We start from the raw sequence: 16,777 nt of genomic DNA on the forward strand, positions 1-16,777 counted from the left end.
AACTGGCTTGGGAATTGCCCTGATAGCATCAACAACTAGGAAAGCAGACAAAATATCTGGCATAACAGTTTCACACACTGAACAATAGTTCAAAACTGTGACCCTCATGAGAAAGGAAACTAATAGGAACCTGAAGTGTGTCCCAGGCTCACACCAGAGGCACTTTCCATTCTACAAAACAAAAAAGGGAAGCCAAAGTGAGTCTGGTGGAACCTGAGCAAAGATGAGATCAGAGTTTGGGAAGGCCAAACTGGTGCGAATGCAGAAAACGAGGTGTGGGGTCTGGAGGGGAGCTCCAGAACCAATACGCATAATGTATGGAAGGAAACTACTCAGAAGGGACCAGGAGACAACGCAGAGACTAAACACAGAATGAGAACAGTACACACTCCCACGTCAACAGAGAGTACGGAGATCTCTTTATACCCTAGGCCTCTAGTGGAGTCCTCAGATGGGCTTCACAGTACTGAGGCTTAAAGACCACTTGGGATCTGCTGTAACAAAAGGGAAGGGCCAGCTTTTAAATGATCAAAATAATTTTAACTATAAATTAAAACAAAAATCTGATGCTTTAAAGCTATATATTTAAGTCCGGCATCTAACATCCAACTTAGAAATTATGAAAAAAAAAGGGGGGGCTGGAAAGATGGTACAGCAATTAAGAGCACTGACTGCTCTTCCAAAGGACTCGATTTCAACCCAGCACCCACATGCCAGCTCACATTCATACACAGAAAATACAAAATAATAAATTTCTTATTTTAAGTCTGCTCTTCAGTTGAAACCAAAGGACTCAGTTTCAAGCCAGCACCCACATGAAAGCTCACAGCCTTCTGTAACTTCATTTCAAAGGGATCCAACGCCCTCTTCTGGACTCTCGCACAGATATACACATGCAGACAAGCACTCATACACAGAAATTTTTAAAATGTTTAATTACTAGGCATGCAAATCACTAACAAAAGACCAGAAACTGTACAGGTGATGGTATTATTAAAGTCCTCAGAAACAGCGATTCATAATCTTATAAATTGACTTAAATATGTAAATAGAAGTTGTCAAACACTATGTACTGTAGACCCAAAGCAGAAAATAATTTGTTTTTGTTGATAAAGTCTAATTTGAACACCTACTTGGCTCACTTCCTATTACAGCTGCTTCTGCACTAGAAGAGCAGAACTGAAGGGCTGCAAAAGACTAAGAGCTGGGGCAGCTCAAGGCTTTAACCCCAGCACAAGAAAGGAGAAGGGGAGACAACCTAAGCTATACAGTAAGACGGTGTCAGAAACAAAAAGGAGGTAGGGTGGTAGCTCAGTTAGTTGGTAACGTGTCAGCATTGCAAGCATGAGGCCCTGGGTTCGATCCTCAGAACTTGTGTAACAACGACGTGAGTGACGGCACAGGTTTATAATCTCAGGTTGGGCAGGCAGGAGCTGGCAGGTCGCTGGAACTCCCCAGAGAGCCAGGCCGGGCCAGTGAGAGACCTTATCTCAATTTAAAAAAAAAAATGAGAGTGGCTCTATCGTTAAGAGCACTCACTGTTCTTCCAGAGGACCCAAGTTCGATTCACACCACCTCTAAGTCTAGTTCCAGGGGATCCAATACCCTCTTCTGACCTCCTCAGGCACCAAGCACACAAGGGATATAACATACAGGCAAACATCCATAATAAAAATTTTTAAAGGGGGTAGATAGACATGAGGAATGGCACCCAAGGTTGTCTGTTCTCTGGGGTCTATATGCACATAAACACACACATACATATACACACAAAAAAAAAACTAACACAGGTACACAAATATATGTACATGCAACTGCATGCACAAAGTCTTGGCAGAATCAATAACTAAAATAAATCAATCGAAACAGCTATAAAGAATGCCTGCAGAGCTAATACTGTTTCCGAGATCATCTGAAACAAAAATGTTCAAACCACTAATGAACCATGCTTAAGGCAAAGCATGTGTTACCTTTGGGTTCAACCTCATCAACCCTCCCCAGCCATAAACCTGAAGAATGCACTATCAACCACCCACAATTTCACAAGTAAAATGAATTCCTTAACATAAAATAAGCAAATAAAATAAGCAAACCAGCTCTTTCCTTTTACTTAGGTTTTTAAACTGAGTTCCTCATGGACCTTATAATTTAATTTATATAATTTTTAACTTATCATTTAAGTTATAAGAGCTAGTTGGAAACAAGCCTAAACTAAGGCCAAGCTTTCATAATTAATAATAAGTCTCCATGTCATTATTTGGGAGTTGGTGGTCCCAACAAGAAAGTCTGACTACATATGGTGTCCAAAGTGGAGGCACAAATATCCACATAGGACCTGAGAAAGCTTTAAAAAAAAAAAGAGTTCCAAACACACAAACAGATCTGGCTTCCTAGGCTGGCTGGTGTTCATGACATACAGAGGCGTGGCTCCCAGCTGCTACCTACAGGCTTGAGGCTCAGCTCTCACAAACCCAAGCTGGGGTAGAGCCAGCTGCCAGAGCCATGTGGTAAGTAGAACCATGCAGCGGATTGCCTGACCCTTTAAGGTTTGGTTCCCGTGGTCAGAGAATACTTCATGTACCCAGTAAGGCTGGGTTCAGACGAGAAAACTTCTGAACAGGTACAGTAAAAATGGGTATAGACTGTCATATAAAAATATAAATGCTTTTTTTAAATATTTATTTATTATGTATACAATATTCTGTCTGCATGTATGCCTGAAGTCCAGAAGAGGGCACCAGATCTTATTACAGATGGTTGTGAGCCACCATGTGGTTGCTGGGAATTAAACTCAGGACCTTTGGAAAAGCAGGCAATGCTCTTAACCTCTGGGCCATCTCTCCAGCCCCCTATAAATGCTTTAAAAATAATAAAGTCTTTAAAGAGTGAGTAAAGTTATAAAAAAGAATAAGCCATGTAAGGGTGGGAAATACTACAACACAGTGAGTTTGGGCCTATGGTGCTTTGTTAACATTACACTTTTGAATGCTAATGAATAGAGAACAACCGCTGCTGAGAGACACTGGATTGAGGAAGGGACTGCTGAATTAAATCAGCCTATATATTTTATGGGTGCCTTAATTTCAGAATGGGAGTCAGGAAAAGTTTTGTGTTGGAGGAGAGGTTATACCCTGTTTGCACAGGAAAAAAAAACTATGGATTCCTTCAAAGTTAATGAAGATCAGATTTGATGGGTGTAGGGATCCTGAGGATCTTGGTTGCAGATATGAGGAGGAAAGCCAGGAAAGGCTACAAGCCAGGTGACATTTATACTGATCCTTCTACATGGGAACAGCTCTGAGACTGGAGGAGACATAATAAATCTTGTTGGCTACAGAATCCTCATGCTTTATTATTTACATGCCATCCTTTTATATGGCATGGATGGAGATTTATATTCCAGTTTGGCTATACAGTCCAAATGGACTTAAAAAGTGGACAGATGTCTTTTACCTGATCAAATATAGAGCAGAGAATCATCTTTAACTGACCTGAGTATACTGCAAATTCCATACTTGTGTTAATGCAAATATAATGTTACCTTTAAAAGTCTGTGTATTTTCAGAAAAAAAGGACCAGATACCAATGAAGAAAGTAGCCCAGGTGGTCCAGCCTCTAGGAGTGCTGCACTTTCCTCAAAAATCTGCATTCAGAACAACTTCAAAGCTGCTAGCTGAGATGGTCCAGCCTCACAGACTACTCCAGTCAGGACTTCAGATAAACCCTGCACTTTCCCATTACACAGAGACTGGACAATAAATGTTACAGCTATTTTCCCAGGACTTGACCATTATCTCAGTTTTCTCAGAGTCCCCTAAAGATACAATTATCCCAGCAGGAAGTAATTTTAAGAACATGACGCCCACATTTCCAAGAGATGGGGTGGGTAGTTTTATTGTCAATCGGTGGGTTATGGGTGCTTGTCATTGTTTAGCAGGGCTTACTTGCAAATTGTTATTGGTCATGGCCAGAGAAAAAAGCTAAGCAAAAGAGGTTAGACTCAAGGTTTTCTTTCTGGAAAGATAAAAGGGGAATAAAAAAATGATAGGATAAAGTGGTAGATTACTGAATCTACTTTTAAACTAAAAAGCAACCACTAGTCACAAATATTTTACATTGGTATAGATTTTTATATATTGACACAAATGTAAGGTTATTTTTGTTAGAACATACTATATATATATGTAAATATATGTTTCTACTCTTGTTTAAGATATTTTGTACATTGATACAAATTTAAGACTACTTTTGTTTTAATAGACTGTGTGTATGTTTCTACTCTTTTCTAAAGTATTGTACCCATGCAGCTCATTTTAAAATGTAATGTAAATTCTAGTTCTTAAAAGTTATTATTATAAACTCTTTAGGATAATTAAGAATTATAGATCATCTATAACAATCTAACTTGTAGTCATATTAGGTATGTTTTCAAGGTTAAACAGACATATTTTAGATAGATAGGTGGTCTTCAAGCACTTCAGAGATTTACAGAATATGGTATTAAGATGTTTTAATAACATAAAGCTTTTCATGACAGTGAGATAGGTCTGCTCCTGGCAGTTCCATTCTACTTCAGAAAAAAAGGTGATGGGTATTGAAGAACCTCCATATGGAATTTGCTTTCATATGTGGCAAAGATAGCCACTGGGCAACTGCCCTTGCCTAGAGTGCAGACAGTATGCTGTCCAAATTGGACAAGGACACAAAAGAAAGACTGCAAATTTTGCCAACACAAGGTAGGACAGTTTTTTTCAAAACTCCTGCTTCACAAAAAACCCTGTCAGATATTCTAGGCCTGTAGGCTGAAGGTGGATACCCCCATATTACAGAGGAATCTTGAGTGACTGTCCAGAAAGTCAGATGTCTCAATTGTTTCTAGTTTTGGAAGTTGTTTGCCTTGCACTTTCTGTTTACTCAAGTAATATTTTATCATTCTTAGGTCTCTAATAGAGTTGAAGACTAGATAGTTAAATCATTTTCTTTGTTACCAAACTCAGAAAAGAAACTTACAAAAAGAGATATAAAATTTATAAAGGTTAATAGACATAAAAGCTTAAGTTATTTATCTAAAAGAAGTTTTAAGGTTTAAGTATATACTATTAGGTTGGTAATACAAGTTTTATGATAGAAAGTGGTTTAGGTATAAAACTTTGGACTCACCAAGATAGGATAGATAATAGAGCATTTTCTCTGAATTTGCCAAATATAAATGGACTGTATTTTGTAAGTGTAACTCTTACTTGATAATTGTTCTTATTGTATATAATTTTATTTTGTTAGAGTTAAAACCTTCCATTTTTATTTGAAACAAAAAAGGAAGAATTGTTACAGGATATTTGTTTATACTGTGTGAAGGTGTGTCACTGTGGTTGGTTTAATAAAAAGCAGCCAGAGCTGTGAGCATATACAGCAGATGACAGCTCATATTCAACAGGTCAACCCACCAGATGAAAACTCTCTGGCCCCACTTGGTAAAGACCGTGGGGTCACTGAATGTGAATCGGTTGCTTCTGTCTGTAGTTTTTCTCATGTGCCACTACATTTTATTCCTGAAAACAGCTATGGGTATTTTTCCTGGTGCCAGTATGTTTATCTCATATGTGTGTGTGTGTGTGTGTGTGTGTGTGTGTGTGTGTCTGTGTGTCTGTGTGTCTGTGTGTGTGTGTCTGTGTGTGTGCGTATCATCTACTGAGCACACATATATCTGTGGATGGTCAGAAAGATGATTTCTGCTTAATCTGTATAATTTTGATGAATAGAAATAATACTAGGATATTTTTCATAGCTCAGACTAACATAGGAAAATAACAAAATTCTCAGTTATAAAATTTATTTTAGACTTCAGAACAGATTCAAAATAGACTCGATGCACCTACAAAATATGCACCAGAGCAAGTTCCCAGGTATCTGTTGAACCAAAGTCAGGGTGATAACACTGAGATATAACTCCCTGCAGCAACTGACTTTCTGCATGTTTGTGATGCAGGACTCAAGACCTAGTCAACTAACTGTTTATTGTTTAAGTCCCGAATTTCAATGTCACTCTCTGTCTGGGAACCCTGACCACTTTAAGAAGCTACAAGCCTGCTTTACTCACCATGCCCGGTTGGCATGACCTCCCTAGCCTGAGAGAAACCGTACGGTTCCTAGTGTATCAGAATGGCTCTGTCTCTATTGTTTACTCAAGAAATGCTAAGTGACCCTAAGAATGTTATTTATATATTGTCCAGAGTTTGTGCTATGAAAGGTATGTGAGAGTGTATGTGAGTGTGTCAGTGTGCAAGTGAGTACATGATGTAGAAGAGAGGTGTAGCTCTATGTGAAGAAATGTAGCAGAGTGGAGAGAAGAAATGTGTAGAGGAGACAGATGGATGAAAAACAGAGATGTTTCTGTATGTAAAGAGATGTAACTATGTACAAAGACTGTCAGGAGAGGAAAGGCGTTATTAATAAAAACCCAGGATCAGATATGGGATAAATGCTGAAAAAACAGAGAAGTTAAGCAGCTAGCCACTAGAAAGACCTCTTACCTCTACTAAATCCTCAGACCAAAGTGGGCAAGATCCCATCTCCATGAATCCTCAGACCGAATGCCATGAGCTTCTATCTCCTCCTGCCCTATATTCCTCTCTCCACCCAGCCATATCCCTTTCTGTCTCCACCTTCTAGTGCTTGGATAAAAGGCATGTGACTCCCAAGTACTGGGATTAAAGGTGTGCACCACCACTGCCTGACCTCTATGGCTAATTAGCTACACACTCTGATCTTCAGGCAAGCTTTATTTGTTAGATCACAAGCAAAATATCACCATGGAGAGGAGATTTTTTTTTTCAAGATGCAGTAATAAAAATATAGCTTACACAGGTACCCCACTTAAACCAGTAAGAAAAGATAGAAAAGGAAGAAGACAAGTTGCTTCCTGAATCAATTTCAAAAGAAAAAAAACTTTAAAAATAGTAGCTAGCACCCTTTGTTCTCAAAAATTAAATAATAACCTATGTGTAAATTGCCCATGGTGTGCACAGGGGCTCTAAAAGCAAAGAATTATAGTCGAAATTAAAACAACCTACCTTTCAGCAGTAAACGCAGACTCTGTGTCAATGTACACCACAGCTCCTTCTAATCCTCCCATGTTGGTGGGCAGTGTAGCTAAAACACTCATCATCAGACAAAACTGAGTTTTTCCACAGCCTGGTGGACCTGTAATCTAAAAAACAAAGTGATGTTATCTATAAAATTTGAATAAACACTGTAATTTACTCAAAGAAAATTATTTTAGGATCTGCTGGAAAAAAAAAAACCAATGCAATGAGCCTGGGTTCCAGGAGAGAATTGAGCTCTACTTCCCAAAGACACCCACTGTATGTAACAACTAACTTTCCTCTTATTGGTGTATGCTTGGGATGCGTATCCTTGGGAATAACGAGAATGCTCACTCAGTTAGTTACCGTCTGTGCTCTGTTACCAGACGTGAAGTTAAAATTGTGAAAGGATAGACGTTGCACCCACTAACTGTATATACTGGTGTTGACGAATGACTTTGTGAAAATACTACTGATTGGTAGGGGTGTTAATCCTTTAGGCAATAGATAGCACAGTTACTTGTCATTCAAAGAGGGTCAGTAGATATGACATAGCACATAGCTTATCTGTCCTTTCTTTCTTTTTGTTTTTCCTGGCTGGCCCGGAACTTACTATGTAGTCCAGAGTGGCCTAGAACTTACAGAAATCTGTGTTTCCACCTTAGTGCTGAGATTAAAGAAATGTGCTAGCATATCCAGCTTCTTATCTTTTAAATATATATATTAAAATATAATTTTAAAATATATTATGTTCACTAAATTTATAATTTACTAAAAAGTTATAAAATATAATACATATTATATATAAATATAAAATTTACTAAATATATATAGTAAAATACTTAAGCGTGTATGTGTTCTTCCTTCTGTCAGTTCAACAGCTCTTTCACAGAGTTGTGCTTCAATGGATTTTCATGATCAGTCCTCATCTCATCACAGAGTACCATAAAGAGTCTATATTTTACAGCCCAGATGTTTTCTCAAAGGCTCGCGCCCTCGGAACTTCGTCCTCAGTTTGGGGTAGCAGAAACTTTAACAGGGAGGGCTGATGGAAGACGATTAGGTCAGACAGGAGAGCAGAAGGGATTGTTATACCTCTTATGGAGTGTGTTCTCTCATAGGCCCCTTCGCACACAGTACTTTCCTTTTTGCTTCTCTGCCATCTTGTGGCACAACAGGCTACTGTCATGTTGTTTGGATCTTCTAACCATCACATTGTGACCCAAATAAATCTCTTTACCATATAAAAGTACCCAACCTCCAAAATTCTGTTATGGCAAATGGTATAGTAATAGACTCAAACAAGTTTTTATAAAATCTAGCAAAACTTATATCATTTGAAAAACTCTTTTGCCCATCTAAAATTAACTTTTGTGTTGTCTGTCAGTCACCTAAAAATAAAAGCAACAGAAAAGCTAAAAGATTTTTACAAGAAACATCCATACACTCACTCCCTATACTCAACAATTACCATTTTATTGTATTAACTATGCAATTTCATGCTATATTAATCTGTCTGTCCATCTCTCCATCTATTTACCAATACATTTTGGGTTTCTCTCTTTCATGCTTCAAAATAAACCACACATCAACATACTTTCTCACAGGAATCCTGCACACATATCATTCTCCAGAGTTTAATATATATAGTACTTTTCCTTTTGACTTTCTCATAACGAAATATGCAAATATTTGATGAATGCTAACAAACATATGATGTGGGAGTTCCCTGTGTGTGCTGTGATTACCATTAATGAATAAAGAAACTGCCTTGGCCTGTTGATAGGGCAGAACTTAGGTAGGCAGGGAAAACTGAAATAAATTCTGGGAGGAAGAAGGCAGAGTCAGAGGGACACCATGGAGCCGCCGCTGAAGACAGATGTGCTGAAACTTTGCTGGTAGACCATGACCTCGTAGTGATGCATAAATTAATAGAGATGGGTTTAATTAATATGTAAGAGTTAGCCAATAAAAAGCTAGAGCTAAGGGGCCAAGCAGTGATTTAAATAATACAGTTTCTGTGTGGTTATTTTGGTTCTAAGCAGCCTGGATGAACGAGTGGTTCCATGCAACAGACACATATGCCATCTATGAATTACTTGCTTATAGTACTGGGGATTGAATTCAGGGGTGATGTGTGCTAAGCAAGTAGTCTCATGCTGAGCTACAATTCCAGCCCCATATATGTAATCTAAATTCCTATCAAATTAAACATTACTACCCTCAGAAAATGCCCTCATTCATTATTTTCTAGTCAAGAAGTCTGAACAATTCTGATGGTACAGGCTTATAATCCCAGCTACTTGGGAAGCTGAGATAGGAAGAATCAAGGCATCTGTGAGCTACAGCCTGAGTTCAAGGCTAGCCTAGGCAACATTTTTGTTGTTGTTGGTTTTTGGTTTTTGGTTTTTCAAGGCAGGGTTTCGCTGTAGCTTTGTAGCCTGTCCTGGAACTAGCTCTCATAGACCAGGCTGGCCTCAAACTGCCCATCTCTGCCTCCCGAGTGCTGCGATTAAAGGCGTGCACCACCACTTGCTGCCACTTAGGCAACATTTTATCCCAAAATGAGCAATAGATGTAACTAACCAGTAGGGTCCTGAGTTTCACATCCAGTGCTGAAAAAAAAAATCTATGCACAATGTCTTTCATTTTTGAGGCTATCCCTTCCCTGTCAATATCTTTACCTCAATAGCATATGCGCAAAAAAGTAGTTCTTAATGGATTTCATTTTTGAAACCGAATCTAGCCAGTCAGATAATCTAGATCATACTAGAAAAACATTCACACTTTACACTCCTCATTATTTCTATCACTATTGTTGTTGTTACACTCACATACTGGACACAGTCCACGTGCGTTATCATTATTATTATCATTACTCTTGCATATCACGCAACAGTCCACACGTGAAGGTCAAACATGAAATTCAGCCAGCAGGGTCTCTTCTTCCACCATGAGATCTGGGGACTGAGCTCAAGTTTTGGCTTGCACGGCAAGCACCTTACTCTCTAACCATCACAGTAGGCCCCCTTTAAATTGTTTTTATTCTAAAGTTGACTCTCACTTTGTAGTCCTGGCTAGCCTAGAACTCACTATGTAGACCACTATGTGACCTTGAACTCACAAAAACCCAACTCCTTGTCTTCTATGTGCTGGGACTGAAGGCATGTGTTACTCCTAGCCAAAAATATTTTTGAATACTTTACATGTACAGCATTCTCCCTTTGATTGATCAAACTGAATAATCAACTTTGATCTCTGAAACTTCACAGGTCTTTATCATTACCAACATCAGCACAGATCAAATTGTTCATTAAATGTCACAACAGGAGACACTCCCGTTGGAAAAAGTTGCACATGAGTCTTGAAACCAAACAAATGTGTGCATGTTAGAGGGTGAAAGGGTAGAAAGATGGATGCCATCTTCCAATGCATGCTGTCTAGGGCCAGTTCTGGGATCTATTCTTTGATTTAATGAGATTAAAGCTGCTAAATGCTTGGTCATTTACTGGAATGCAATTTAAATGACACATATGAAATATTCAGTATCAGGTACTATGAAAGTGTATGGTATTAATTTATTATTTTCTCTCTGAAAACATCTACCTAAAAAGCTGCAAAGTTAAGTAAAGTATCATTTTCTCTCGTGAACTGCCTTAGTACAGTCTGGGGAAACACAACATCATATCTAGGTTGGTTTGGGCTATTTTGAGTTTGATTTATACTGTAGTAGCTATCTCTAGAATATTCTTAGTATATTTTCCTTCTTGTTAGCTGTGTATATGTGTATGTGTGTGTGTCCAAATACACAATTTTATGGACTTCCAGGAGTTAAATATCATTATTTTTCAGGTTTATTTATTGGGGAAAAATATCTCAACATTAAGAAATTTAGCTTTAGACAGTTTAGCCCTGAATTCCACCATCCAAACCACAAGATTTCAAGCTGTGTTCGATTCCCAGCTTCTACCCAATGGTGGTTAGAAAGAAAAACTTGCCAAGCTAGAGCAGTCAAAGCTGTTTGCTTCTTGGAAACACTGGCACACAGAAACACCGTAAGATACAACCAGCTGCACACAGTTAAGCTGAACCTCAACACCTCTCCACGAGAAATGCAAAAGCATCAGGAGGAAAATCCTTAGTGAAGACCATTCAAGTATCAGCAATATAGCAAACTAGTGACACATTTGAGGAGAAAAATGCTACTCCCAATAAAAGAAAATCTATCTGTTAAAATAAAAAAAAAGGAAGGAAGGAACGAATGAACGAACCTATTCACTTCAACCTGAAGCTCAATTGCACAGTGAAAGAGAATGTGAAGCCTAGACCTGCTAGGACCTCACATCTTACCAAGTGAACTCTGCACACTGGGGCCAGGGGCAGCAAGATAGTGTAATCTCCCAAGCCACTACTTGGCAGAAAAAAATTAAGGCTTTTCTGGCCCTGATCTGAAACAAGACAGCTCCTGAGAACTTCCCTTTTTCTCTAGTGACCCCGCATCTAAGAACTTGTCTGTATTTGCTCAAGAATTATGCACAAATATGGTTAGGTCTTCAGACCTGCCTAATTCATTTCATAACTACCTCTCCCAATCCTAAAACTAAAATTAAAGAGCCAAGAATCTCAGAAGGCTGCTGCACTCTGCCTTGGGAAAGAAAACTGGATCTTAACTTACAGAATATCAGCATGTTTATATCCAAGACTCTCTGTACCATTAGTATATATTGGTGGTGGGTGTGGGTGTGTGTGTGCATGTAAGAAGAAAGGTGAGAACCAGACAGGAAAAAAGAAGGACGTGGAAATGGCAAACATTGCAAAATACACATAAAAATCAAACAGCGTGAAGACAAATAGCCATGAATTTAGCAGCATTTCCTGAACATGTTATATGAACAATCCTAAGAAACCATAAAGGTATATCTAAAATGAGGACTGAGTGAAGACATCAACAGCGCATGCTAAAATCCTGGGGTGACTGGAACCTTTCACAGAAGTGCATCAGGTAAACAAATCAATGAGTGTATCACACATAAACGATCCCCACCTGAAATCATTCCCAATTTTTCCTACCACTGTGGCTATAAGTGGACCACCAGAACCCAACTGTAACTGAACAAGATAAAACTCATCTCCCTAGATCTGGAGGTCCATAGCCAGGAAAATGAAGATTTGCTGCAGTTGTCAACAGTGAAAGGAATCTAATGACCATGTCAATCTTACACATTCCTATTGCAGGCCCTGCAGGTATCTGAGTTTACAAGCCTCGCTCTGTTCTCTCCTGAGACCAAGTGGGCCACACTAATCAGTCAATGAGAAGAAAGAAAAAAACCTGTAATATGACTTTTATCCAAGGGAAAAATGGGGTGTCAAATAAGGACTCTGGTTCCCTTCTGGCAACTGATACTGATTCTAATCTCAAATCATGAACAAAAGCGTATAGATGATACAGGAAATACCAACAGTGTAAATATTTAGCAGTGCTCACTGGCTGGTCTTCTGGAGGTACTCTTTGAACCAAGATACACAGATGTGACGTCTTTTGATTGACATGAGCTTGGACCAGTTCCACAGATGGTGTAATATCTAGATTACAAAATGAAACTACCAAGCCTGGAGACGGTGGTCCACGCACGTCTTTAATCCAAGCACTGAAGAGGCAGAGGAAAGCGGATCTCTCTGAGTTTGAAGCCAGCCTGGTCTACAAAGCAAGTTCCAGGACAGCCAGGGCTACATAGAGAAACCCTGTCTCCAAAACTGAAATAAATAAACAAATAAATAAAGTGAAACTACCTTTTTAATATTTCTTCTACATTTATTTATTTATTTATTGGGGGGCACATCAAGGTGTGTAGAGATCAGAGGACAACTTATAGGAATTGGCTTTCTCCTTCCACCATATGGGTCCTAGGAATGGAACTGGGGTCAGTCGACTAGGCAGCAAGCACCTTTACTCACTGAGCCATCCTGCATGCCCCTGACAATACCTTCAAATACAACTCTAATTCTACCTACTCACAATAGCATCTAGTCCCATGTACCTTTAGCAGGGGTAATAATGACCCCAGAGGTGAAAACTTGGTTTTTGAGAAAACAGTGGTTTATTCTTTTACATTAGCACAGATAGACACAAAGTACAGAAAAAATGCACAGCATATCTCTAGCATTTAAATTTCCATGGACAGTAAAGATACAAGAGGGCTGGGGGAGGGGAAAACTCTTAAAAGGTTCTTTAGTAGATAATGAAAAACTGGTAGGTAATCACTGACATATGCAAACTTCTAAAGTTTAGGCTTCAAACTTATCTTCACTGTCCCTTTTCAATTATAACAGATTCAGAATTACTTGCTTATATAATCCACAAGTAAGGAATCACAGTTGTGTCAGGCAATAAGACAAAGCCCTTGGCTCACGCCCTTAGCAGTTCAGCAGGACTACTGTCTTTGAAGCTCCCTCGGCGTGAGCATGCCTCTGATTCTACTTCCCATCTTGATGCTATAACCTGATGATGTAACTAATCATACCCAGATTCAGCGAGCTCATGTAAGTTACAATTGATGATAAACACATTTAGGAACTGTACATTTAAAGTTAAGGAAGGGCAACTATAAATCTGATGAGACAATGTTTCCAGATTTATATTTATTCCCTCAGTCATTTCCAGCCTTTGAATGGGAAACAAAGATTGTACAATGCAAGTAGATACCTCCGTCTATACCTTATACCTGTACTACTTTTTCTACTGCCACACCAATCACCACAGATTCAGAAGCTGGAAAGAATACTCATTCATTATCTTAGAGTTCTGGAGATCAGAGTCCTGACAGGCTTGACGGAACTCTCTGCTTAGTATCTCCTAAGGCTAAAAAGGGAGCCACTGGACTCTGGAAAGACCAGGCTCCGCTCTGGAAAGATGGGTGTCAACTACCAAGCTCAGTCAGGCTGTTGGAAAATCTGTGCTGCTGCTCTAGATCTGAGGTTTTTTTCTTTCTGTCATCTGAAAGCTTGGAACATCCTTACTGTTCCTGGTGGCCACATGTTGGGGAATATTATTTTCAGGTGTGTGTGACTTTTGTTTACACTGCATTCGTTTAACTGTGTGAAGCTGTGTTACTGTGCCTTGCCTAAAGCACCTGATGGTCCCAATAAAGAGATGAATGGACAGTCACAAGGCAGGAGCAAGGATAAGCGAGTTTGGCAGGCAGAGAGTATAATCAGAAGGAGAACCGAGAATGAGGAGCGCAAGGAGCAAATGAGAAAACAAGGAGAGAAGGACACCAGGGGCCACCCAACTACACGGTAAGTCACGGAGAAAGAAGTAAAGAAAGGTATACAGAAATAGAGAAAGATAAAGCCCAGAGGCAAAGGTAGTCAGGTTAGTTTAGGTGAAGAAAAGCTGGCAAGAAACAAGCCAAGTTAAGGCCAGTCATTCATAACTAAGAATAAGCCTCCATGTGCGATTTCTTTGGGCACTGAGTGGTGGGCCCCTCAAAAAGCCAAAAGAGTAAAACATCACACAATAGCCACATCCATTCCTGTTCTTCTCTACACTGGCAGCCCATCAGTCCTCCGGAGGCTTTGACTCTGTCTTCTTCATATCAGCGAGAGAATGATCATCGCTTTGGAGAGTTCACAGGATGAGATCTAGGTGCTCTCCTATCTGAAAGCCCCTGTGCCATAAAATACGCCTTGACCATGGCAACGACATCTCATCGTAGTCACAGGCACCTTGCTGAGGATGCAGTGTCATTGGGAGGTGTCTTAGTCACTGTTTGACTACTGTGAAGAGACACCATGACCGCAGCAGCTCTTATAAAAGAAAGCATTGAGTTGGGGGCTGGTTTACAGCTCCAGAGATTTAGTCCAATGTCATGGCAGGGAGCATGACGGCAGCCAAGTGTGGTGCTGGAGAAGTATCTGAGAGTTACAGCCTGATCCGCCAGCAGAGAAAGAGAGACTCCGGGCCTGGCATAGACTTTTGAAACCTCAAAGCCCACCACTGGGGTACATTTCCTCCAACAAGGTCAGACCTACCCTAATCCTTCTAATTCTCAAGTAGTGCCACTCCCAGGTGACTAAGCATTCAAATATACAAGCCTATGGGAGCCATTCTTATTCAAACCACCACAGGAAGCCACTTTAGAAATTTTGTCTGATATAATGTCTATGAAAACAGAGACCTAGTAATCAAGTAATAGTTCTGCCCAGCATAGTGGCACGTGTCTTTAATCCCAGCACTTGGGAGACATAGGGTTTTTTTTATTGCATACACACACACACACACATTTGTTATTAGTTAATAGTCTCTAAGATAGATTCACTGATCCCCACTCTTCATACCCATGCTTTTTGTGGTCCCCTCCACATATCAAGTTTGTCCATGCGTCAAATATATAATATATTGTTGGGAGCTGTGAACCCCCAGATCCTGAATTTCTTGTAAACAACTTGTTCTCCTCTGCTCTGAGACAGCCTGCAGCTGCTCTGAGCACGAGACCCTCAGGAGTTCCTGATGGCAGGAGAGTGGTTTCTGGTGGGTTTGGCTGGAGCATGGCTATCAGTTAAGGTTCCCTATATAAGCTGACCCTGGACACAATAAAGGGGGCATTCTTGGGGCATCCTGGCATCAAGGATGACCTGTGTCTCTGTCTGTGTGTCTTTGTGTGTTTCACTCTCCAGCCCCTTGCCCGGTTCACGAACTGTATGGCAGCGCATAGAGCACAGTAAGGCATGGTGTGCTACAATACATATCATATCTTGTATGTATAAGAATGCCGGACAGTGGTGGCGCATGCCTTTAATCCCAGCACTCAGGAGGCAGAGGCAGGCAGATCTCTGTGAGTTCGAGACCAGCCAGGTCTACAAGAGCTAGTTCCAGGATAGGCTCCAAAGCTACAGAGAAACCCTCTCTCAAAATAAAATGAAATAAAATAAAATAAAATATGATGGCACATAACTTCTAAGACTGCCACTTCTACCTTGTGCCCTTGGAAATCAGCTGTCATAGCACGAAGACACTCAAATGGTCTTGTGGAGGCAGTTCCCCCAGGTCCAGCCAACCTTTCAGACAATATCATCCTCAGCCAATACCCTGACAATAATCTCACAGCAGATCTGAACCAGAAACATCCAACTAAGTTGCTCTCAAATTCCTGAAGCAAAGAATCTATATAACAAAATAAATATTGTTTAACCATTAAGCTTTGGAGTGATTGGTTGAGTGATATCCAACAAAAAAATACTCAGATTTAAGAAATATACAATTTTAAAAACATGTAAGGAAAAACTAAAAGACTTGGTAAATGTTCATCAAAAAAATTTAAGTGTACTATTTCAATAATTTTTAAACAAATTTGCAGAAATTATTATTAAATGTATATAAATAAATATTAAAAATAGACTATTATACTCTGGAATTGTAATAACATTAATATCATCTAAAACTGGGCTGGAAAGTCTAGCAGTGTGAAAAGAACATACTGCTCTTGCAAAGGACCCAAGTTCAATTCCTGGCACACAGCCTCCTCTAATTCCAGCTCCACAGGATCCAACACCTCCAGCCTCTGAGGGACCTGCACTCATGTGTACCTTCTGAGGGACCTGCACTCATGTGTACCTTCCTACACACACACACACACTCATACACACCTTCAAAGTAACAAAAATAATCTAATCTTCAAAATAAAACCGCCTAAACT

The 16,777-nt window shown here is 39.6% G+C and overlaps 1 protein-coding gene across 5 annotated transcripts in view; it reads right to left on the reverse strand.

Annotated features, from left to right (window-relative positions):
• Positions 1–16,777, reverse strand: part of Rad51b (RAD51 paralog B) — a 500,962-nt gene that overhangs the window by 469,620 nt on the left and 14,565 nt on the right. For all 5 annotated transcript variants that reach the window (XM_075948146.1, XM_075948144.1, XM_075948147.1 and 2 more), the window contains exon 6: positions 7,071–7,207. In XM_075948146.1, coding sequence (XP_075804261.1) covers positions 7,071–7,207 — 137 coding nt within the window. The remainder of the gene's footprint in view (positions 1–7,070; positions 7,208–16,777) is intronic.

The sequence above is a fragment of the Microtus pennsylvanicus genome, chromosome 14 (assembly GCF_037038515.1).
Source record: "Microtus pennsylvanicus isolate mMicPen1 chromosome 14, mMicPen1.hap1, whole genome shotgun sequence".
Lineage (NCBI taxonomy): Eukaryota > Metazoa > Chordata > Mammalia > Rodentia > Cricetidae > Microtus > Microtus pennsylvanicus.